The 25,638-nt window shown below is 45.8% G+C and overlaps 1 protein-coding gene across 4 annotated transcripts in view; it reads left to right on the forward strand.

Annotated features, from left to right (window-relative positions):
* Positions 1–13,442: 13,442 nt before the first annotated feature.
* Positions 13,443–25,638, forward strand: part of PITX2 (paired like homeodomain 2) — a 34,506-nt gene continuing 22,310 nt past the window's right edge. Inside the window, exons 1-3 of one of the 4 annotated variants that reach the window (XM_083571786.1) lie at positions 13,443–13,909; positions 19,297–19,352; positions 20,222–20,359. In XM_083571786.1, coding sequence (XP_083427912.1) covers positions 19,307–19,352; positions 20,222–20,359 — 184 coding nt within the window. In that variant the 5' untranslated portion in view covers positions 13,443–13,909; positions 19,297–19,306. The remainder of the gene's footprint in view (positions 13,910–19,296; positions 19,353–20,221; positions 20,360–25,638) is intronic. The other 3 variants (XM_083571789.1, XM_083571787.1, XM_083571788.1) reach the window with 3 other exon arrangements.

Consider the following 25,638-nt stretch of genomic DNA (forward strand, 5'->3'; position numbering starts at 1 on the left):
GGCAAAAGTAACCTTATTCTTGATTTAAAGGCTTCATCCCATGACCCTCTCTGCTACAAAACAGCTTAAGACATGGTTACCTATATAAGGGATAGTTGGTTGGTTGTTCCCACCACGATATGATTATGGACAATCCTATCCTGGGGAAAAAAGGCTTCTGTAAGACTTAGTTAAAATAACTGTAGTTGCTGCAAGTAGATGTTTGCAAAATCAAGACCTAAATTTACCTTTCCTGGGGGATTGAAAACTATTTTAGAATAAGTTTCTCTCAAGTATCTTTCAGTTGGATGAGCTTTCAATTGGATGCTATGCATTATTTCACCACAATCCATTTTCAGATATGCGCCCCAGTGGATTCCAAGCAAGCACAAAAACACACACTTTTATCAGATAACTACCATGTCATTGAGAGCTATTTTATCTATATTATCACATTAAGTCTACCATAAATACAAAGACATCACATAATAAATTTAATCAGAAAAATATTTTCTAAAAGCATTTAAGTGTATTGTTTTGACAGATGGTGCCAGAATGGATTCATATAAAAGTAAAAGATTTGAAAGCCATATTCAGCCAGCAAAGTAAATTTACTATTTTGCTGCCAAATGAAACCTAGTGCAATTTGCAAAGGAGTATTCCACGGGAGAAGCAAATGTACCATTTTGCTTCCAGATGAAACACATTTTCAAAAAAAAAAGAGAAAAGAATACTGTATAATAAAGAGCCAACTTTTTGACATGGTATATTATAGGGAGTAAAAGAACTTGGCAAAGCTCCCAGACAAAAAGCAATCTACTGCATGCCACTGAATTTGCCCTTAAAAGAGTGCTTTTCCCAATTGGCGCTTAATGTTTTATCCCTTTCAATGTACAGTGAAAGGGAGAATTACAGTTCTCTTCCACAACTGTCTCCATGGAATAGTGTCAGCTTTTAAAACAGCGCATAGACTTTGGTTCACGTCCTGCTCACCTCCAACAAGTAAGTAGTTTCATTAAAGTCATCAGTTGACAAGCTACAATCCAGAACCCACTTACCTCAGCGTAAGTCCCATGGAACCCATTGGCACCAGGTTCTTTGCACCCATTTGAACCAGCCCAGGCCTTGAGATTGACCTCAGTTATCTTGTTTGCAAGCCCACCATCAAGACACCTTTGACTGATGTGCAAGAGAGACAAGGCCTTCTTGATGCTGGCCCCAGATTGTTAGAACTTCTTCCCTGAATATATATGCATGGTTCTGACTATACAGTATTTTGAACAGATCCTGAAAACATTTTTTTTATTATTTCAAACAGGTTTTTTTAGGATGTGGTACTCTGTATTTATTTTAACTGGTTAATGTCACAATATTGTAACTTTTAAAAATATTTACATTTTCTTTTTAAATTTGCTGTATTGTGCTTTTGATCTAAGCAAGCTGCTTTGAGAGGGTTTTGTCAGCATTTTCATTCTCCCGTTGCTAGATATGGGATTGTTACATCACATGTCTGTGTCTATTTTCCAAGGCTTGGAAAGTGTGAGAATGGAAATCAATCTTATCTCTTCCGCTGTGTTGTACTTTTGTACTTTTTACTTTCTCTCTCTCTTTTGGAGAAGATGTGAGAGGACGCCATGATTGCTTTGTCCTGTATATATTGCTTAATAAATTACTTAGAATGCCACACATAAGCTCCACATCGTTTCTGCTATACTCTGATGAGTGAGTGTGCACATATCTTTGGATATAATAATAATAATAAATTTTATTTATATCCTGCGCTCCCCAGCTGAAGCCGGGCTCAGGGCGGCTAACAATAATAAAATAATACAACATTCTAAAATCATTTCATTATAAAATCATTCAAAGCAAATTGATGGCAACCATTGGGCTAGAGTTCTGTGAAGATTGCCAAAGGAGGGAGTCAGGCTGTGCCCTGACCAAAGGCCTGGTGGAACAGCTCTGTCTTGCAGGCCCTGCGGAAAGATGTCAAGTCCCACAGGGCCCTAGTCTCTTGTGACAGAGCGTTTCTCCAGATCGGAGCCACAGCCCAAAAAGCCCTGGCTCTAGTTGAGGCCAGCCTAACTTCTCTGTGGCCTGGGACCTTCAAGATGTTTTTGTTTGACGACCGTAAGTTCCTCTGTGGGACATACCAGGAGAGGTGGTCCCGTAGGTATATGTGTCACTGGTGCACACCAGGATCGAAGATTTATGAACATCCCAGGCTGCGCTTCACAAGGAAGACGCCCGGAGAGGTTTGTCTCGATCCAGGGTCTGTGTGTGCCTCCTAGGCATGTTCTGACAGGTTTTACCCTGAAAGCTGCCATATAAATATTTGAAATACCGGTAAGTAAGCAAACACATTCAGAGAGACTTACCTCTAACCAAACTTGCATAGGATTCGGCTGTGTTTATGATCTCATTCATCAAAGCAGGATGTGACCCTGTATCATTATATATGGAGTTATTGTTTCTCTGGGTTAATTTTCATTTCATTTAAGCAGTCTCTTTCTCTTTACTTGCTAATACAATTCTACTAACAACTCAATCCTATGCAAATATATACATGTTTACTCAGAAGTCAGTCCCATTGTATTCCGTGCCACTTGCTCTCTTGGAAGTGTCTTTTGGATTGCAGCCCTGGTATTACCACGATTAATGTTAAATTATTTCTGCTGTGAAACAAGTAAATTTATTTGAAATGGCATAACGGCACTATGATTGCTTTTCAAAGAGTTTCCTAAACTTTAACCCACAATGGATTTTAAAGCTAGCCATATTCTCTCATTAAGTTCAAGCCATTGTTACATCATTGGTCACACTAAAAGCTTATCTTTTCATGCTGTTCTTCTCCTAGCAGGGAAAATCAGAGCTCACTGGCAGAGGACATGGTTTGCATGCAGAAAATCCCAGGTTCAATCCATGAACTTTCTCATTAATCCCAGGTAACCTGGGCTGAGAGGCCATTCAGAGTAGACAATACTGAGTTAGATGGATCAGTTGTCTCACTCAGTGCAACACTTAATCATATGTACAAACTGTCAAATTGCATCATGTACACAAGACCATATATGGAAGATATTGGACTCTCTCTAGATTTTATTGCATTGGCCGTGTGGCCATAGCATGATATACATAGAAATAACAACATAAAATGGGGGTGGGAAGGTAAAGGTAGATATCAAGATCATATATGGAAGACCATATATACCATATATGGTATATATATACAAGACCATATATGGAAGATATTGTTTGATTAATTAAACTAGAACAGTTATCCCTACCTGCTTCCACATTCAAAGCTGCTGACAGATTAGGATCTCCATTCAATCCCTAACTATCTGCTGGAAGAAGGAAGAAAATCGACTCTTTTACCACTTTTTAACTACTCTTGTAGAAGATAGAGGTGTAATTATAGCAGGTTAAGGCATAACTATTAAGAAATCCTAAGAGCCACTACTTAAGCTACTTGTTGACCATTAATCAACATCTGAGAACTAGACCCATCCAAGTTGTAAGTTTGAGCCCCATGTTGGGCAAAAGATTCCTTTATTACAGGAGTTTGGGCTAGAGATGATCCTTGGAGTCGCTTGCAACTCTACAGTTCTATGGTTCTATGATTCTATGATCCAATGAACTGGAATAGTGGGAGATTCCGTATGGATAAAAATAAGTACTTCTGCACACGCCACATCATGAAACTGTGGTGTTTGTTACCACAAGATGTGCTTGTGACCATCGACTTGGTTGACTTTGAAAGGGGATTAGTCACATTCATGTAGGATAAGGTTATCAATGATTGCGACTCGTGGTGGTTATATGCAACCTCCAGTGCTGTCTCAGAGGCAGCATGCCTCTGAAGACCAGTTGCTGAGGAACAGCAGGAGGCCATTGCCTCGTGCTGGACTCAATCAACCTTCGGTTTGATCCAGTAGGGTCTTTTTACACTATTAATACCAGTGCCAGGACTCAGCAGTGGATCAAGTCACCAGCATGGAATGTTGAAACTCATGTACCACACAGATAAAAGGAGTTCTCGGGAAACACTGAAACTGGCATCCATTTCCTTGACAAAGATGTCAAGGTGGAATAAAACTAAAATTCACTGATGTAAATCTCATTTTTTTATATATATATCTTTTAATTGATCTCAAAATAAGAAAGGTAGACCTCATTTATAAACAAATAAAACGAAAACTTTGGCTATCATAAGGGGAAGAAAATCTGGTCAAAATGTTAATGCCTTTGTTTGTTGTTTTGTCACTTTATCTTGCACTGGACAACCCAAACTGACTTGCAACCACCTTCAGGAGGTAGAAATCTGCTGCTGAGTGTATGCTTCCCAATCCATTATTTGGCATTTCTTTAGCATGCTCTGCCCGAAAGAGAGAACGCCCTGAGGAGATACTTCTTTTTGTTGCACCTCTCCTCCAACCAGGCATGGAAGATGCATTGACAGAGTTCAATGATGTATTCCAGCCAGGCGGGGAGGGGGGGCAGCTATTCTCCTAGATCAAGTAAAACAATAGAAACACTTAACTAACTGACTAATCACATCTGTTCTGCCCCACCTAACAAAAGTCCTTCCCCCCCCCATAACAAAAATCCTGGTTATGCCCATGATTCCAGCCAGGCAAAAACAGCAAAGTACAAAGCAGAGCATGTGGGGGGGGGGGTCATATGGCATGAAGAGAGTTTCAGAAACTAGATAAAGAAAGCCAGATAAAGAGAGATTTGCCCCCCAAGTTTGAGTTTCTCTTCTCCTGGTTTACAGTACCCATAATCACCACTCATGCTAATGTCTAGCAGTCAAACCCAGAGCCAAGCAGTCCAGAAACCATTCAGACTGGCCAATCAGCCTAAAGTCAACTCCTTTATCTGACCAGGTGGAACCCCATTGGCCTCTTATATCACCTGACTTCTGATGAGCTAGTACCTACCATATTCTTCTGGCCACCTGAACCAAAGCAAGGTGGAGGCTAGCAGCTTCTTCATTGGCCAAGATGTATTAATAAAGTCACCTGGGTCCTGCCATGCTAGAACATGGCTCCCGCCTAGTTTGGTCTGGCCCCAAAGTTATGCAAGTCACGTCATCAGCCAAGGGACCTAGCTGGGCTAATATAAAGGAAGGCACTGCTCTCCAAGGGAGAATAACCTGACCAAACATGTCACAAATGCAATCATTGCCATACCATGAAAACAATGGCAAGTCACCCCACTCACTCAGGCAGTCAAGTTTCTGAGAGACGTTCCTGGAAAGCTCGTCAGGGCTGCCTAGCCCTTGGTAAACACCAACTCACACGCACCAACTTCCCTCTGAAATCAAAGTGAAATGTTAACAGCTTTGCTTGCTCTCCAGATAGTTCCACTGTTGAAGTACTGCGAAGAGCACCAGTGGGTTCTTTTTCAGTCTCTCATTGCTCAGTTTGGGGCTTTGCCGGAGACAGAGCGCACTTCGTTGATAGCGGTGGGGCTTGCTTTCAAGTACAAATGTGAAATCCGGGCATCTAGTATTTAAATCCAAGCGCTTTGTTGAACTGGGTGTGGATTAAGAAGAGAGGGAGTGGGGAGATGCATGGATAGCCATCAACGTAAAACAATCAGAAGGAAGGATGGGACTTCATGATGGACCTTTCCCCTCGCCCTCCCAGTCTCAAACATATATTCGAGTTCAAGATACTTAACTCATATGTCATTGTGGTGGATTCGATCTTGAGTTGTGTCTGTTTGTTTCCTACACAGATTTCCCTTCTCGTAGGGTCAGACCATTGGTCTATCGATCGCAGTATTGTCTACACTGACTGGCAGTGGCTCTGCAGCATTTCGAGCCGGAGACACTCCCAGACCTACCTGAAGATGTTGGGAGATCGAAAGCAGATGCTCGACCACTGAAACACGGACCTTAGTGACTGATGTACCCAGCTGGCTAAGGGTGTAGAGTTCATCTACATCTCCCACGAAGTTCAAACCCTTTCTGGTTCCTTTCAAGTTCGGTCGGACTCCCTTTCTTGGCAGCATCTTGTCATGCATTTTCACAAAGCATCGGTTCTTTCCGTCCTCCATCCATGTTGCCTCTTTCCTTCCTTGCTTCCAAGGGGAGCCTGGGCAAAGAGGGCAAAATCCGGGCAAAATCACCAAACAATGCATTGCGCTGGTGGCGGGTGGGGAGGAAGAGAAGAAGAGGAAAAAAACAGACACTTTCTCTTATCTGTCCAAAACTTCGAAAGAGCGGGCTGGCTTGAAAAGCGCTCCCCTGTCTTCTCTTTGTAGAAACTGGAGAGGGATTAAGGGAACAAACCGGGGGGGGGGGTGAGTAGGTAGGTTATTATACAGAAACACTGAGTCAGATGATGATCACGAATCCATTTAGCAGGGGTATTGTCTGCGTTGGCTCTCCAGGGTTGCAGTATCTCCCAGTCCTACCTGATGCCCGGGATTGAATTTGGGACCTTCTGCATACAAGCCAGATGCAGAGCCACGGGCCGGAAAAGTAAACCGCAGGACACAAACCTAACTGAACTGCAGACCTTCCGGCGTCAACAACGTCTTAGTCCAAGATATGGGCTGAGCCAGCTACCGTCATTCAGTGGCCAACAGACCTGAACACACTGCATGTGCCCAGAGACACATTCTCTCTACTTTCATAGACCTTGCATTTGGAACAAGCTCCGATTCTAGAGGGGGGGACGCGTCTATCCGTATCAATCCTTCTCGCACCTCTGTTTTCTCTCCATCCTCATCCAACTAGACTTTTCTGGAGGCCTGTTGAAAAACCTCCCTAAATTCTTTTACCTAAGGTAATGGAAAGAAAGACCAAAAGGGGGGGAAAGTGTTTCTGAATAATTAGGAGAAGTTGCGAATAAGGCAACTCTGTTGCTATCAAGGGTCTCTACCCCCCCCTTTCTCTCCCCGCCCTCTTCTCTCTCCCCTCTCCCAAGCAGTTGATGTGGTAATTAAGAATTTGGTGAGAGCCCCGGTCAGGTCACCTCGTTTCTCAGATCAGAAATTCTTTCAAGTGTCCTTCTGCGTCGCCAAAGATGACAACAGCAAATCAATAAGTGCTTGAAATGAAAGGGGGATGTTGCTTGGCCCCCAGGCTACAGATTTTCACACCGCCAGCCTCCCCTCTCCACCCGTCCGTCTCTCTCCCTCTCTTTCCCCCTCCCCTCCCTTTCTTCTCCTGAACTTGTAGCATTCCTTTGCTCTGTCTCGCCTCCTCTAGGAAGAGCTGGCCTTTTATGCCTCTGCTCAAGAAGGAGGTAAGTGCCCCCCTCCCCGTTAACCTTTCTCTATTGCCTGTGTGGCTCTCCATCCAAGGGATGCCTTGCCTGAGAAGAGCCGGGGAGGAAGAAGCGGCCGAAATGTCGAGGGCAGCGGCCAAAGAGCGCCAGTTCCCCTTTCTGCAGAAACCAGAGAACTGCTAGGCGCCACGACTAAAATAAACGCGATACCGTCGAAAAGGCCCTCCATGCCTGCCATTGTCTTTCCTTCCTGCTTGCTTTGGGGAGGCGTCCCACCCCCCAAGTGGTTTAAAGCAGAGTGAAAATAAGTGGGGATTGCGTTCACACGGCTGTCTTCGCCCCTAATGAGTCCGGATTCAAACCGTATTTCTAACGCACCCTTCTCGCTCCTTCTACCATCAGCTTTATTTTCCCTCTCCCTCCCCAGCCCCACAAAAATCCAATCCCCGGGACGTTTTAATGAAGTAATTCATTGCTGAGTCAATGCAGACATTTATATATTCTTTTAGCTCAAGTGGTTAAGCGCCGGTTGCTTCGCGGTGATGATAAAACCACCGGAATACACGAGGTAGTGGGGCAGGTTTTAATTTATATGCAAATCAATGGGTCCGTTTGGAGGGAGGGAAACTCTCTGCTCTCCCCCTCCCCCTTCACCATTTTTTGTATTGGCACCGTTGGATTCAAGATGAGCGAAGTGGAAACAAAATCTGAGGCAGGCCAAATAAAAGGGGTTGGGGGACGAATCGAGAAGCCAGCGAATCAATAAGGTAGGAGGGGAGTTGTTCACACACTCACAAGAATATAATTGGGGAGAAATTTGAAAATAATAATTCAGGACTGATTATCACTGCTCAGCAAAGCCTTCTGAAGAGGATTAATTAGATGTTCACCTGTTTTCAGGGCCAGCGATGGAGAAACTAGAGTCTGGACACTGGGTTATTTTTCTCGTTATTGGTGTCCCCACCCACACCCTTCCCACAAAGACTCACGAGTAAGACATCTCAACTAAAATGGAATAATTACCAGATGAATGGACCTCTTTCTATTATTATCCCCAATGTCAGCTCTCTCATTAGACTAGGTGGATGGGAATCATATCTTCGTCGTCGTCGTCATCCATCAAGGCTTGCCGAAAATTGTAAACGTGCTGCCTGATCTTAAGACTAATGTTTACTCAGAAGTAAGTCCCCTAGAATCCATTGGATCTGACTCTCTCTAAAACGCACTTAGGACTGCAAGATTTGCAGTACAGTCCTTAGCATGTTTTCTCGGTAAATAACCAAGCTTACTCCTTTGTAAGTGCGTTTAGGATTGCATTCCCAGGCCCGCATAACTTTCGATTGACTTTGCGCGTTCTTATGAGGAACAGGAAACTCTCTTGCCTTCTAAGATAGAACAACAACTTTTCCCAGTTCGTTCCCAAGCTAAAAACTGTTTTGTACACTCGTTTTCCTGAAAGTGATTGACTTAACATAGAATTAATTTCTAGGTTAGAGATTTAGACTGCAATCCTAACCCCATTTACCTGAGAGTAAGTCCCATTGAATACAGTAGGACTTACTTTTCGGTATACTTGTTAGGACTGTGCAATCCTATGCTCCCTTACTCAGAAGTAAGTCCTATTAAGTTGTTTACTTCTAGGTAAGAAAGTATAGGATTGCAGCCTTAGGTTGCAATGCCATAAATATGTATTTAGGGAAAGTGCCATTGAACTTAAACAAATTTACATCTGGCTGAACGTCCGTAAGATATGGCTGTTTGTTTGCAATCCCAATCATCACTGAAAGTCAGTCCAACTGAAATTAATTGGAATTACTTCCGAGGAAACACGGTTAGGATCAAAGTGTTAGGCTCCCAGGATATGGGTGCATATTGATCCAGGAGAAATTTGCATTAACTCCAACAGGTTGTGTCTGTCCTCCAAGAAAATAATGTCCTGAATCAGAGGAACAAATCACAATAAACTTTGCACCCGTTTACTTTCGAGAGCCAGAGGTGTAATTCTTATTTAGCCTATTTTGATTCACAACTGTAAAACCTCTGGAGAAATGAGGAGCTCTTTCAGTAACTGCCACAGCCGATTAAAGATTGAGTTAGTCTAACTATCTGAGTTGCAACCAGACGATTAAACAAAACTGCAGTCGGGTCTCTTAATACACATGTTATTTAAAGAAACCAGCTATTTGGTTTAGCTTTGTTGTTTTTGCTAAATGAGACAGATAAACAATGAGTTGAAAATTCTGGTGAACACATTGCCTTCATCAAGAGGTGCGCCTAAGGTGGTCACAACGAAGTCTTCAGCTTGTGAAGGGAGGGGAACCCTGCCATTCAGTCAGTTCCTCGGCTAGAATTCTGCCTCTTCTCATCTCTCCATTCATGGAAATCAATGCCTAGAGGAACCTGCCTAACTGACGACCGATGGCAGGATCGCAGGCCAGACTTGGAGGAGCCGAATCATGCTCTTCTCCATTAATCGAATGAATCTATTACTCGGCTGAGGTTTTCAGAATGATCTAAAGTGCGGGGGGGGGGCGACAAAATAATATTAAAAAAAAAAATCTTTGCATTTGGGGAGGGAAAATGTATTGTTATCCGGCAAAGTCATTGCTTCAGACAAAGATTAAAATAAAAGGTAAACTTCTAGGAACCCAAGTAGTGAAAACTAGTCAAGCCAAATATTTTGTTTACGTCTGCCCATCTGTTTAAAGTTGCTGGTGTTGCTGTCTGGGAGGAAAACTGGAATCTAAACAGGCGAAAGGGCCTTTACCTAGCTTAGGATTCTATTTCATTTATTGAGAGAAGGAGAAAGTGTGCTGTGGGGGGAGGCGGGGAGAAGGGAGAGAGAGAAATTGAAATCCGTGTATTAAAGCAGCTCCATCGTTTCCAGACACCCTAGAACCCCTGTTCCGCGGCAGCATGTCTAATGTATTCCCCCGTGGTTCTGGGCATTAATTAGTTGTTTAATAGGAGTATGACTAAAAATGTAAAAGAAGGATTAGGAGCGTGAAACGTATGTCCAGATCCTTCCACACACTCGAGGAGGGAATGAAAATCACTCTGTATCTTATGTTTCTCTACAAGCCATTTGCATTTCCCACCAGCTGCTCACTTCAGCTGCACCGGCGATGGAAGTGCCCGGCTTCGAGTCGTGATCCGGGGCTGAAGCCCCCCCAGTATTGACGGCGGGCGGGGGGCGGAGGCGGCAGCAAGGGAGGAAGAGCGGGTCGTCGGGCAGAGGAGTGCGGAGTAGCAGCAGCAACTGCACGCTGGCTGGCTGGCCCGCACAGCTCAGACAGACAGAGAGGGAGAGGGAGAGAGAAAAGGGTTGGGGGAGGGAGGTCTGTGGCAGATCCTAATTTAAAGTCTCTGGAACAGGCAAGTGGTGAGGAACAGGCGAGGCTCTTTGCATGTGTCTCTCTGGACGGAGGCGCGCGGGGGGCGGGGGGGACGAGCCTCCTTCGCATTCTTCAGACGGGTTCAAAGCAAAAGCAGCCACAACACAGCGGATCTGTTTACCTTTGTTATTTTACCCGGTACTGTCCACACATTAATTAGGTACACGGAAGCATGAATTTATTTCAGGAGACGAAGGGGTGTCTGGAAGCTGCTGACGGCCAAACAAAAGGATTTCTGACCCCCTCCACACACATACACAAATAGAGTTTAAGGTTAACCCTGCTGGATTTTTTTTCCGCCATGGGACGGGGGTTGTCCTGGCTTTCTTTAATGAGCTAGGAAAACTCGATTAAATGTACTGTAACCTGTTTCGCTCGTCAGTAGGATGGAAAGAAAGAGCTATTGCCTTGGACCGTTTTCGCACACTTCTACGGTGTTTTGTCTTCCTGCTAGAAATGCGTGCCCCGTCCAACATTACGCACATAATCTCACACACTCCCAGAGATTTCCGGCGCAAAATAAGACGTGGGTACAGCCACGATCGCGCCTTCTCCAAGTAGACCGCCTTCGCTTGACGTAGTCCCACCCTAGGACGTTTTGCGTTGACGTTTTCACTTTTTGGCAATGTTGTAAATAAGCGGCGATGGAAGAACCGTAATTCTACCAACGCGATTATTAGCGAGTTTACAACCCAATCGTGCCCTGGTGTACTTTGAAACCTCTGATTTCAATGCGAGATATTCTCAAGGAAGTGTGCCGAGGATTGTAGACAAGTTATAGGAATGTGTTCATCCTCAACAAAATTAGAGAGAGAAAATTATATTAGAGCCTGATCCATACTACAGTGCCAGTACTCAAAAGTAAATCACGTGTCCCTGGGACGCTTTAACGGCAGAAGCGACCAAAATGACGTCCACTTATTTGCATCACCAATTTGGTTAAATTTTCCACCACCTCCCAAGTAACGTAATGGCAATGGCAATAACGTCTAGCCTAAAACAGCTTGTTTTCTTTGTGCGTACGTAACATTTGTTTGTTTAGTATAGATTTTAGTTTTACTAATTTCTGAAATGCAGAAAATGCAATAAAATCGAATTAAGCTGTTAATGATAGGAAACTAAAGCTCCTTTTTACAATGGAAAGGCTGGTGGTTTTTTGTTTTGTTTTTTACAGTTGAACTTATTTTATTGTGAGTAATAAATACAAGTAACATTTTTAAAAACGGCAACCCAGTTTTGGCAGTGTTTGTATCTAGTATGTGCAGTTTAACTTTTGTCAAGAATATCCGCCATCGTCTTCCATCGAGCTTTCCTAGTGTTTCTGTTTAACACATGCAAAATATTAATGAGCAAGGTAATAAATCGACATGATAAACTTTTTTTGGGGGGGATGAACATATGCACTCTTAGTAGGGAGGAAGGTGGAGTCATCGACCTTCCCTCGGACATAAATCCTACTGAGCTCAAAAAGGCTTACTCCGGAGTCGTGAGTAGGCCACAGATCCACTCCTGCAGACGCGACTCCAAACGCTGCTGAGCTTTGAAGCAGCGCATCTTCCGCCTTCCACTCCTCCCTCTCTCTCTCTCTCTCTCTCTCTCTCTCTCTCTCTTTCCTCCCCACCCCACCCCCAAACGTAACCTCGTCATTTTAAAAAATGAGTTATCAGTGACCCCACGTGAACTTGATGGGTGCCCATACAGCAAAGGAAATTCTACACTTAAATGAGCATCTGAGGCTTGTACGTCGCAATCCATTCCTTTAAAAGTGGCCAGAAACTCTTCTCTTTCCCCTCCCTCAACTTTCCCAGCTGCGAACTGTAACGTGGACATGTTTTGTTTTTTCCCCTTCCCGCTCCCTCTTTTTAGCTAGAAATGACTTTGAACTCTTGCGAGCGTCCTCGGCGGAGTGACCCGGCCTCTCTTCGCGCTGGCTCGCAGCCCCACGCAGCCGTGCATTTCCTTCCCACTTTCCTTGCGCCGCTTCCTTTCCCTTTCGGGTCTTGATCTTTACCTTCTCCTTGGCCTCTTTTGTTCCTTTCACTACCAACTTTCCCTCTGGGGATCCGCACACACACTCTTTCTCTTTCGCCTTGCTACGGCTCGGTCTCCTTTCGCCTCCTTGTCAAAGAAATCCTGGCCACTTGCGCGTAACAGGGCAACGTGTTTGGGCGGTGGGGGGACATAAACCTTTCAAGATCTTTACATCGCTCCCCTGAAACCTTCCTGGAAAGCGCCTCTCCCACTTTCATGCACCCCCCGCGCTCCTAACGCAGCTCCTTCGCCTTTCTGCTTTCCCTTTGTGGTGGGCTGTCGGGGGTGGGGGGTTGACTTTGTCACGTCCATATTCCTGGGACTATCGGTTTCTCCCTCGACCCAGAGATCTCATCTCCTTTTGTTTCTTAGGCCATCCACCACCTCGATTCCACCTAGCGCTATTTCAGTGTCTACCTGAATTTCGGGGAATGTAGGCTAGAATCGGGGCCTTTCCTTGCACAGGGCGCTTCCACAAGGCTTACTCTCTCAAGGCAGCGCGCAGAGCATCGCCGCCTCGGTCTACTGATGGTTTGACTCTCTGCTCTCCGCCCAGCCTTCAGATCGATCCGTCTGTCCATCTATCCATCCTCCTCCTTCTTCTCTCTCTCTCTCTCTCTCTCTCTCTCTCTCTCTCTCTCTCTCTCTCAGGTCTTCTCCCAACTGCGCCCCCTGCACTTCGCTCCCCCCCCCGCCCCGTCGTCTCTCTGCTCCGCAGCGGAGTTGAGTTTGGTGGAATCTCTGCTGACGTCACGCGGCTCCCTGGCCAGGCAGAGCGAGGCGAGAGGAGCCCGAGGAGAGGCGAAGAAAGGCAGAGAGACACAGGCAGCGTGTCCGCCCCGGGAAAGCACAGCGGTCCCGCAGCGAAGCCGCCAGGAGCCTGCCTGCCTGCCAGCCAGCCTGCTTGCCAGCCTGCCTGCCGTCGAGCCGCGGCCAACAGCTCCCTCCCGCCGTGGCCCCCTCGACGGAACGCCGCGCGCCTGCCGGCCAGCCTTCCTTTCTCCTTGGGGATCCTTGCCTTGCTCCGGCTTCCTTGCCGTCCCAGGCTGGCCGTAGTGGTGCTGCTGCTGCTGCGCTTGCTGGAGGAGGCGGAGGAGGCGTCTGTGGGCGACTCGAGTCGTCCACCAACTCTCATCTCGAGCCTGGGATTTGCTAAAAGCTTCGGCCCAGAAGAAGACGACGACGAAGAAGGCGGCGGCGATCAGGGAGGGCGAAGGGGGGAAAAACAGAGAGAGCGACGCGCGCTTGCAAAGGGAGCCGGTAAGCAGAGCCAGGGAGGCCCGTCGCTGCCTTTGGCCCGGCGGTGTGAGATAATGTGAATCGGCCAATTGGTTCCACTTCCCCAGACTCGCCCCGAAGGGTGATTTGTGGCGTTTGGGGGGCGAGCGGAGGGGGCCGTCTGGGCTGGCCGCAGACCTTGGGGTGTGCGTGTTTGCAGTTATAAATGCGGTGTGTGGGCTGGGGGGCTTTGGGGAGGGTTGGCTGTGGGCTTGCCAAAAGCAGTGCCCCCCACCCCCACCCCTTTTCGCGCGCTCGCAGTTTAAACCAAGGACTCCAGCTTAAACCAGACGTCTTGGGGGACCGGCCTCCTCCCCCGAGGGGGATGTTGAAAGAAAAGAGGAGTCGAGGCGAAGGACCTGCTGCAGGCCTTTCTGATCTGGGGCCGTTTGCAGACCCAATTGGCTACCTTTCCTTTCGCGAGCCGTCGGTTTGGAAGGGCTGGGCTCTCGCTAGGCTTGGAAGAGTCAGCCAACGCTGATCGCCAAGGAAAGACAATAAATTACCCTTGTCTTCTAATTGGCGTAACAACAGTAAACATAATAGTCATCTCCATCAGTAACACTATGATGAGGGGTGCTGCAGCTACTCCCACGACTATTTGCACCAGAAAGCTACTAACGCGCTACCAGTTAAGTATACCAGCTGCAGGTTACTAGTTAGAATATATTAGGATTTAACACAAACACACACCGAGCTACCTCCAAAGGTTCGTGGCCAGTTTCACTCCCTACGCCTAAAGGTTAATTCACTGCCTCTTCAAATGCAAAATGAATCATTTTTCTTTACACCCACACACCCTCCCTATTCTCCCCCCTTTCTTTTTAAAAGGCATCAGAAAAAGAAGTTTAATAAATTAACAAAGGGGTTGCACTGGCAAGAAGAAAGTGCTGCTTTCCTAGGAAATTTGCCTAGTTTTGCGAAAGTTTCTTCTCAGCGCGCGCCTAAGTAAACGGTATTCCTCTGGAGGGAAACGTCATATATGTTGCAGTTTCTCTCTCTCTCTGTCGGTCTGTCTCGCATTTAAGGTTTGCAGATCCTTAAAGTAAGGGAAATAAATACAGGCGATGCCTTATGCATATGCCGCTCATATATTTTTGTTCTCCTTTTGGTCCGGGCCTTGTTTCAGTTACAAAATAAGGCCCGATTTAGCTTTAAAAAAAAAAAAAAAGAGTTTAAACTGACTTATGTGTGTACAAAATCGGTTAGGGTTCTGCTGCTGTTTGCAGTCAGCCACCAATTCAATTTCCTCACTTCCTAGAAAGACAGAAAAGAAGCCCCTCCAAATTCTGGTTTCTAATCTGCCATCAATAATAATTTATTTTATTTTTCTCTCGGTAATTATCATTTAATTGTATGCCTCGCTGCATGTTGCTGATAAAAATATCTGAGAACAGCTTAAAGACGCGAATTTTGCTAAACCATTTTTAAAAGTGTGGGGGAGGTATCTTTCTTATTATTTAATTGTGATTCGCGTTGCTTGCTTGTAAAATAGTTAACAGCGTCTTAAATGGTGCAAATTTTGCTACACGCCTAAAATAGTATTTTAAATCATAATAATACAACAAAATTAAATAAGGGACGAGCAAAAGTGGGTTAAAGATCGGATTTGCAAACGAACAAGAATCTAGTTTTAGTTCTGATCACCCTATTACCCTCCCCCAAATGATTTTGTAATAAGCCGCATTGATTTAATCAATGGGATTCCTTCCACGTAAATCAGTTTAGCATAGGAAGCTAATATTAGTAATATGGCGGAAAGCTTGTGGAGTTACTCGTGAAAAGTTCCTACAGATCCCATGTAATCGGCCTGATTTACTCACCTCCCCCCGTTTTTGTGATGTAGATATACGGAGAAACAAACAGTTATGTAGTTATGGATATAATTAGGACCTGGGTCTTTCAGAATCGATTTAGCTTGACAATTTATTTACAGCGCTAAATTGTGCCCCCACCTCCGCAACACACACTGCAATCTGACAATCGGTGGTGACTTCCCCCCTCCCAATAAATATGCTTAGGTTTGTGCTGCAAAACTGTTTATTTCTTAAGAGCCCTGGAAACCCTGTAATAAAATAAATATTAATATACATATGAATGGCAGAAGGATTTTTTTAAAGTGTGGATAATTATAACTGTTGACATTCCAGGTGGTTATATGTCTGTCTTTGCAGGATATAATCTTGTCCAGATTTTGGAAGAAGGTTGGAGGGGGGGGGGAGGCGACTTAAAAACAGAGAAAAATAAATTGCGCGTCTCAGGTGGTTAGATAAATTAGCCATCAAGGTAGGCGTTGAAACAGGGCGACCAAATTTGTCATGCGAGGCTTGTCTTGACAGAACCGGTTTAAGGATCATCAGAGAGGAATTAGGGGGTTTTCTTAATTGCCTTCCTTAACAATTTCACCACAGCTCACATACTAGGCCTCTTTATTGGAAAGGGCGTTTCATACACTCAGCGAGCCATCCTCTTTCGGCTCCCTGGAGCTGAGAATATAAATGGCTCGGCCCTATTAGAATTCTGAGAGTTGTCTCAAGAAATAAACATTCACTGACCTTTCGGGTGCCCCGATCCTCTGCATATTTACCTGGAATGATGTCTCATTTATTTCAGTGGGACCCACTTGGGTATTAAGCTTAGGATCTGGCCGTTAGTTGAAAAGAAGGGCCATCGGCTTCGAAATAAGGCTGCGATCCTAAATCCACGTGCAGCCTGATCCTGAGCGCCTGGTCAGAAGTAAGTCCCAGGGAACTGAGTGAGACCTCTCCCTTAAGTAAGAACCCACGGATTGCACCCTTCAATTGGCGGGGGGGGGGGGGATAAGTTGCATTGCAACTGGAAGCGTTTGCAAATAAACGCGCTCAGGATATGGGTGATGCTATTAGGATATTTGATTATGGATCGTATTCGGAATCTTCAAAAAAAAAATATGCTGTCGATGGCGGTTTCCCCCTCTAAAATCTTAACCCGCTTCTTAGTCATATTTATTTATCCGATCCAGATTTCTAAAGGAGGATAAGCACAGGCTAATAGAGGAGCACCATTGAAATGGGGGAGGGGGGGTTTCAAAGGGGGAAATTACCCAAACGATGATGACATGCAAATTTTTCACCCAAATTATCATAAGTAAACACCTGAAGCCTGGACTAATAAAATCCCATCTGTGTTACTTCATATCGAGTTAGTAGAGAGCGCTGATAATGATTTTTGTAATATCTCCCGAACAGACATCTCAATCAGGCACTAATCCTGAGATTTCCCCCACCTTTAAAGAAGGGGGGGGCTCAGAATTACTAAAACCCGCAGCTTCCAAATGTGGCACCCCAGAGCTCTTCCGAAGGAGGCCTTCTGAGGGTGCCCTCCGTGTAAACCAAGCGGGGTGGGAGCCCTGGCTAGGCGGTGGTCTGCGTTGGGGGACCCTCTTTTCCTCTCGCTCCGCGGGTCATCAGCCAATTCCCCTGAAGGTGTTTAGAACGGTCTTCGAAATCCCTTCTACAAGAATAGGACCGGGAGGTTCTGTATACCTACCTGGGTGAAGGAGTCAGCGAGCTTATCCTGGTCAAATTCTCCATGGCTACAGAGGGCCGAAACTCACGATGTATTGCACAAGCTCCGTCTCTGATCGGGGTGAACTCAGCCCTCATTTTAAGGGAATCTCCTTCTTAAATTCGGGGGCACCAAAATTTCCGCAGAATGAAAGTCCCTGGACTGCCCGGCACAGCCATTCACGAGAATGTCTTCTTTCTTTTTGATTTTGTGTATTTTTCTCTCACTGGGGGGCAGGAGGTAAATATGCACACACACACACACCCAATGTCCCTGAAAATAAACCCGGCCACTTTGCATCCCGGCTATTTTTCTAGATTAGTTCTATAGTGAGAGCGACGGATATCCAAATTCCTTCTCCTCCTTTACTTAAATGGTGGCAACTTTTTAAAAGTCGGACAAAAGAGGAAAGACCGCGCAGGCTTTAATTTTCAATTCAGGGAAGCAGCTGGTTGCATTATTTGAATGGGTTTAGGCACGCCTAGCTCAGCATAGGATCGGGCTGCGCCTCATTAATTAGCTGCCAGCCCGATCCTAACCCTGCATTTACTGGGAATTAAGTCGCGGGAAGTTTAGTACGACTTGCTCCCAGGTAAGTGTGCAACCTTATGCGCCCGATCCTCCTATTTTCTCCTCGATGTGTAGGAAGTGTCTGGGATAGGAGCACCGGAAGTGCATCCTATTGAGTTTCACTCAGTCCTACTTCTGCAACAAAGAATTAAAGGGTCAGGATTCTACATCACCAGGGTAGGCCAGTCCCATTGACAGCAGCGCGTCGCTTCAAATTTGGCTAGTGAAGGTCCCCTTGGTAGGTTAGTGAAACTGAACGAAGCTTTTTATAGAGGAAGAAGGATAAATTCCATTCAAAGACATTTTCATTAGACAAGCTGAGCAAAGCTATTTTCTCTCTCTGTCATCCCAGCAAGGCACAGAGTGGGTAGCGCCTGACTACAGCCACAGGTTTGTTTGTTTTTTACAAACCTAAGGGAAGTCCGATCCCAACACCCCTCCCCACAATAATAATTCTTTCAAGTGTTTCTGAATTGAGACGGTTATGTCAAGTGAGAAATATCCCTAGAGGCGATGGGCATTACTCAGATTCCACGCGTCAAATGATGCACATTAATTTACATTAGTTTTGCATTGGTGAGGATGAGGATAATTGTGTATTATTATTACTATTACTACTGCTATTTTCTGCCTTGTATCTTCCATAGTGGGTCTTTACAACACCAAAACTGAGACACAAGGAAGGGGGAAAGTTGAATGTCCAGGTACCACATTAATTTTCTCCAAAACCAAAAAGCCCGAACCGCACTACTCAGTCAAGCCGACCTCTTTGAGTTCCAGGAGATGTGGTTCAATCGATTTTAAACAAACAAACAAACAAACAAACAAACCTCGATTTTCCTGGACTGGGAGTCGGGACTAAAAAAAAATCGCGTAGGGATCTCCGCCCTCCCCTTCCTCCTGCCTTTAAATGCCCAAAGAGGAACGAAACCAGCAACACAAGCCTAACCATACTCCCCTCTCCGCCCACGAAGTTAAGTCCCACCGAATATGTTTAGGATTGCAGGCACCTCCCTCCTACCAAACATCTGCCGCCCCCCACTTTTCACCTCCTTTCTTCTCCAGACCGGGGGGGGGGGGAAACCGATGGTAAACTAGGCAACTGTTACGTGTTTTGTTTTGTTTTTCTTTCCTTTGCTTTAGACATCTTTTAAGAGGCGCTCGGCGTCCTCCGTTCGCCCAGCCGAGCTGTCAGGTCGGTGGCTTCATTCTGTGTGTCTTCTTAACGCCCATATGCATCTAATGTTTTGCAGATAACGGGTTATGGAGTCCAACTGTCGTAAACTTGTATCGGCTTGCGTTCAGTTAGGTAAGAGAGATATTTCCCATCGATTTACACTTCGCAAGAATGATGTCGACGTGCGGTGTGCATTTGTTTTGATTTGTGGGTGGGTTGTGTTTTTTTAAGTCTGTTAAAGCACCTGGGTGATGGGCGCGCGGGTGTATGCATAATATCTATCTGTCCTGGCAAAGAGGACCACCCCCAGTGGCCACTTCCATCCCCATCCCATTTGCAGCCCGATCCCTAATCCAGTTGAGGGGGTGTCCTGTGGCCTTTTGGCTGTTTGCTGGAGCCCAGCTCCCATCAGCCAAAGGCCAGGGGAGATAAAAGTTAACCGATTTCCGAAGAGCCAAAGGTTGCGTAATTTACTTATTTATTTTTATCACAGTATTGCAATGCTTCTGTGTTGAGAGTAGGAATCGAGGGGTGAAGATTCACTGAAGGGATCGGGACTAGCCTGGCTTTCAGTCTTCGAACTCCGGCTTAGCTGGACTGTGGTTCCAGCGCCCTTCAGTTTCCTATCCTGGCACCTCGATTCGAGGCGTCCTGCTAGATCCAGTGTTTTGATCTCTGCTGCAGAGCTCTGTGTAAAGTCCAGGGTGCCCATTAGCCTGGCTAAGGCAGGCTGCTGGGGTGGCTGCTCCGGGTCCAAAGCAGAGAAAGCGGAGGAGCGGGGAGTCCCAGGGTTGGGTTGGGGGGTATGAGACGGGACGGCCCTTTCCACAAACGTGTCCTAAGCGTGCTTGCTTTCCAAACGCACTTTCCCTAACTCGCTGTCTCTCTTTCTTTGTCCCCCTTCCGTCGCTCTCTCTGCCTGCTTGCCTGGCCTTTCCTTCTCCCGATCCACGACCCTCTTTTTCTTTCTCTTTCTCTTCCTCCCTCTCCCTCTCTCTCAGGGGTACAACCTTCTGCTGTTGAATGTCTTTTCTCCAAAGACTCTGATATTAAAAAAGGAGAATTCAATGATTCTCCAGAGAGCAGGAAGGAAGCTTCTAGCAGCAAACTGTTCGGAAGGCAACACCCCAGCGCCAATGGTGAGTCTGCCCACCCCTTTCTGGTCAGCCTCGCACTTGAATCTAGTCTCCCCTATCCCCCCCCCCGCCCGCTCCATATTCCCATCGGTGTCTCCTAGGAAAGGCTGATAGGTGCGATCTTGTATCACTGCGCCCAGTCGAACGAGATTCAAGTTGCAACCACAATGTATAGCGTATTGTGTGTGGGCCAGGAAAGCGGTGCGCGGGTGGGGCGGGGCACTTCTATTGCTTCTGCCTTTTAAAGCTTTCTTTAGCAGCTGTTGGATTCTACGCGGCCGCCCTGGTGATGTTTGTGCGCCTCCCTGGCCCAATCTCCCCTCTTTCTCTTTTAATCGCCAGCGCTGCGCCTCGACCTAAAGGAAGTGCAACAGCGCCCTCTGCTGCTCAGGTCCATGGGAACTGCGGGCAGCGCGGTCTGTGTGCGGGGTGGGGGGGGAGCGGGTAAATTCTGGACGAAAAGGCTTGTTTGCCAAAGTTAATTTGGTTCGGGATTTTCCGCGTGAAGGGTGTAACAATTGTACTGAGCTTGTCTCTATGGTCCCGAGGTGTTCTCGGTAACCATCAATCCTCTCCCGAAGCAGGGGGCGATTCCCCCCACCCCAAACAGCAGCCGCCTCAACCAAACTCCCATACAAACTTTCACTAAATTCAAGGCAGGGGCGTCTTCGCCTTAGACGTGTGGTGTTTGCAAAAGAGCAACATGGCAACGTCAGAGAGCTGGGAAGGGCCGGAGGCATCCGCGAAGGCGCAGTCAGGTACCCTTCGCTTGCTGCCTAACATCATTAGAAAAGCTGGCATGTTCCTTCCCGGAACAGGAATCGAGGCAGCTCAATCCTTCTGAATGTTTACGTGGAATATATATATATATGGAACAAATCCCACCCCACTTAAAAGAATGAGCACCCACCCACCCAAAAAAGACCACAAGCATAACTAGTAGCTTCTCAGTTAAGAACCAAAGACCTGAATGGGTTAAATAAAATGTTTTTGACCTTAAAAAAGCCATCATAGGCTCCAGGCCTACAAATGAGGTGCCACCACTGGAGAGGCGCCATACAAAATGCTTACAAAATAATAGACCTTAGCTCACCACAACTCTCTGACACAAAGTGAGCTCCGCTTGATTTTACTTGGAGCAGCTTAGAGCGAACGAGTTACACAGTATCTCCCAGGCTAGAAAACAAAGACATTGCGGTACCATGATTTCTGCCTTATATGATGCCAACCTAATTTTGCTGGCATAAGATATAGTAATCTAAATTAATATTAAAGGAGAAGAGACTGTGTTAAGAATGTAACTTCTGTGATAAACAGTGGCATGAAGTAACATAGACTCTCTAACGCACTGGTCAATTGTTTTCAGTCGACATCCACTGATTTCCTAGACTCCTATTGGATACCAGTTCTTTTTACATAGAAAACGGAAAGCCTTGTATAATTTTAAAAGCTGGTGGGGAGAGGTTAGTTTTAAACTTTCCTCTTGATGACCGGTAGGTATATCCCGTCAGAAACACGCATTTTTCCACAATTAAAAAAAAAATACAAAACAGAATCCTTTATATGTCTACTCAGAAGTAAATCCTATTGACTTCATTGGGGCTTATTCCGAGGTAAGTGGCATAGAGTGGCCGCATTGATTTAAGCTCTGTGTAATAGATCAAAATACGCTGATACTACCACGCTTACTATACCATACATACCACACCCAGTTCTTATACCAACATTACAAAAGCATCGCATTTTCTGCAGTGAGGGGTGGGGTGGGAGAGAGCTACTTTAGAGTAAGGATTCGATGCTTTACATCCTACTATTGAAATCAAGGTGTTAAAATCCCGGTTTTGATCGTGATTGAAAGATAAGACAAAGGCCTTCCTAGTGCACTTTTACTTGGAAGCAGGTCGGTTTTATCTGGTGGTGAAAGACCCATCAATGAGTGAAAAGTCATTTCTTCAATTCAAGTAACAGGCGATTACAGTGGTACCTCAGGTTAAGTACTTAATTCGTTCCGGAGGTCCGTTCTTAACCTGAAACTGTTCTTAACCTGAAGCACCACTTTAGCTAATGGGGCCTCCTGCTGCTGCCGCCGTGCCGCCGGAACAAGATTTCTGTTCTCATCCTGAAGCAAAGTTCTTAACCTGAAGCACTATTTCTGGGTTAGCGGAGTCTGCAACCTGAAGCGTATGTAACCCGAGGTACCACTGTATTATAGCGTCCGTCTATCAAGGGAAATGAGAGTCTTAACGTTGGAGGTCACTTTTTAGGCTGCACTTGCACTTTGTTGTTGTTTAGTCGTTTAGTCGTGTCCGACTCTTCGTGACCACATGGACCAGAGCACGCCAGGCACTTCTGTCTTCCACTGCCTCCCTCAGTTTGCTCAAACTCATGCTGGTAGCCTCGAGAACACTATCCAACCATCTCGTCCTCTGTCGTCCCCTTCTCCTTGTGCCCTCCAGTTTCCCAACATCAGGGTCTTTTCCAGTGCACTTGCACTTACCTGAGAGTAACCCCCATTGAGCCCAATTTGCCTTACTTATGAGGAGACATGCGTAGGATCGTGGTGTTGAGCGTGATGTGATTTGAGCTACACACTTGCTTGGGAGCGAACCCTATTGAATTCTGTGGGACGTTCTTCTGAGACATTCTTCTGAGACATCAGACTTAGAGGGTTGTGTCATATATGGTGTCGTAGATCGATCGGAGCCCCACTGAAAAGGAGGACTCTGTTCTGTTTAATATATTCAGATGCCCAGATGTGCTCCTCAGCGCCCATATTCGTGCCACCTTCAGAACAGAATCTTTTATTGCTGACTAATTAATATAGACTCTGCTAATTGGCCGCATTTACGAACTGAGATGAGGACCTTCTAATTCCACGTGGAAACACCCGCTGAAAGAGATCTTCCTGCGCTATTCAGCCAATCTGAAGGAGGATCATGTAGTCCGCCTTAAGTAATTCCGGGATGCTCCATCAAACGCCAGTTGCACTGACATCAAGCAATCCGACTTCTGAGCGAGAGCTTAGATTTGGAACCATTTCCAAATGCTTGGTGACCTTTTCACTCTTCTCGCTGAGAAACAAGTGGCTATTTTTCTAACCGTTCATTAAGAGCCTGGGGTTTTGTATCTACATGTTACATTTCCTGCCCTGCACAATGATCCGTGAGTCTGTTTTTCACCCTCTGAAATCAGAAGGGAAATTGCTATGTAAACATATAAAGACCATTGGTGGGGGGTGTTGTTGTTAAAACACACCGACAAGCAAGTTTAGCCTACGAATTCGATTCAACGGCTGCCATCGGATACACGCTTACCTGGAAATAAGTCCCATCTCAATGGCACTTCCGAGTAGACATCCACAGGATTGCACTGTAGGTTGATTAGTTGCAGTGGAAAGAGTGGCACGAAACCGGCTTCAGACAAGATATTTCGGCTGAAGTAAGTTTCGGGCTGTTCTGTCCTACCTAAGGAATCCATTGGGCTTCACGGTATAATAGTAATGCTATCCATTAGCCTTTGGTACAAGGTGACCACCTTCATAGCGGAAGGGACTGGCCAATGTGTGGAGATGACAGAACTAAACTGAGCAGCCAGACATGGTTAGGCAAAGGGTAGATCAGGCTCAACTGGTAGATCTCTGGGCGACTTGCAGTAGATCCCAAGGATTTCTGAATTAAGGATAACAACAGATTCTGGTGCTGGTGGAGGTTATTGTTTTCAAAATTAGGCTGGTGGGGGTAAGGAAGTTTGGGAAGAAAACCTGGAATGGATTTGTGTGTCTATGGATGGGGACCTCAGTTCTGACACTGCAAACAAAGTTCTTGGCTGAGATGCACCCTGGGTGCCCTGCTCCTTAATCCTTTGTGACCATAGTGTTAGGATATAGCACCTCTCGTTCTGGTTTGGGAAGAGAGAAAGGAGCTCCCACAAACCTGAAGTGAGAAAGTTTGACGCAAATGTTTAGCTTTGATTGCCTTTTTAAATAAGTGAGATTTAAGTGTTTCCTTTTCACCTGCCACACCAGCCATGCTTAAGAGCAGACACGATCCCCAAACGCTCTTTCCCAGAGAAAAGTCCCACTGATTGAGGATTGGAAAGGCTTGGCCAGCGTATTAAATCCTTACTCCAAAGTAAACGGTTTTCAGAAGGGTAGCTGTGTCACTCTGTTAAAGGGAAAACTAGCCTAGTCTTGTGGCACTTCGAAGATGTCCTCAAATGTATTCATAGATTTTCTAACTCTAGACGCGTTGGGCTTCAACTACAAAAGCGCGGGATCTGCCAGGAAGGTCTCCTGCTCAAGCCCCATTGAAATGAACGGGGGCTCCACCAGTTCAGGATGGCCTGGCTTAACAACTTCTTTTTCTTCTGTGGCATCACTCATGGCCGAGTAAGATTGTCTTCCATGAACATGGAAGTGAGTCCGTAAGTGACTGTGGAAGCCAATTCTGGATCCACACGTCCTTCTACAGTCGGGAAATAGGGGTTTGTTTTTTTGGGAGGGGGGATTGATAACGGTGAGGGTTTGCCAAACGTGTCTTTCTCTTGGCACGTTTCTCCCTTTCGTTCTGAGTTCCAGCATCTTCAATGTCCATGACACCTTTGGTAAAAAGACTGTTCTCCAATCGGAGCGCTCACAAGGCCAGCGTTTCCCAGTTGTCTGTATTTATGCTACATTTTTTTAGGTTTGCCTTGAGAGAGTCTTTAAACCTCTTTTGTTGGCCGCCAGCATTATGCTTTCCATTTTTAGGTTCGGAATAGAGTACAGTAGTTGCTTTGGCAGACGATAATCAGGCATCCGAACAACATGACCAGTCCAACGAAGTTGATGTTGAAGGATCACTGCTTCGACACTAGTGATCTTTGCTTCTTCCAGTACACTGGCATTAGTTCGCCTGTCTTCCCAAGTTGCCTAGTTGCCACGTTGTCTAGTGCAATGGGACTTGGATGTGATTGGTCTTCTTGCCAGGTGGCGTAGTCTCCGTTCATTTCAACCTTGCTTCCCGGCTGATTTTGGAAAGAAGGAATGAGTGGAGATTATCTGGATCGGGTTTTGAGTCCCTCAGTAAAGAGGAGTGAATTGTCAGTCGCCTGGATGTCTCTTTTCAGTTCTCTTCTTGAAACCTCCTCTGCAAGGTAGTTTTGTTAAAGCCAACACAACCCTAGGCACTGCAGATTAGGGCGTTGAAAATGCGAGTATTTCTTTATATTTTAACCCACAAGTCCTCGATGGTTGATGAAAAGCAAGAAGTATTTTGGGGGTAGGTGCTTTAAAAAAACAACGA

This window comes from Podarcis filfolensis, assembly GCF_964270895.1.
Source record: "Podarcis filfolensis genome assembly, chromosome: 9".
Classification (NCBI taxonomy): domain Eukaryota; kingdom Metazoa; phylum Chordata; class Lepidosauria; order Squamata; family Lacertidae; genus Podarcis; species Podarcis filfolensis.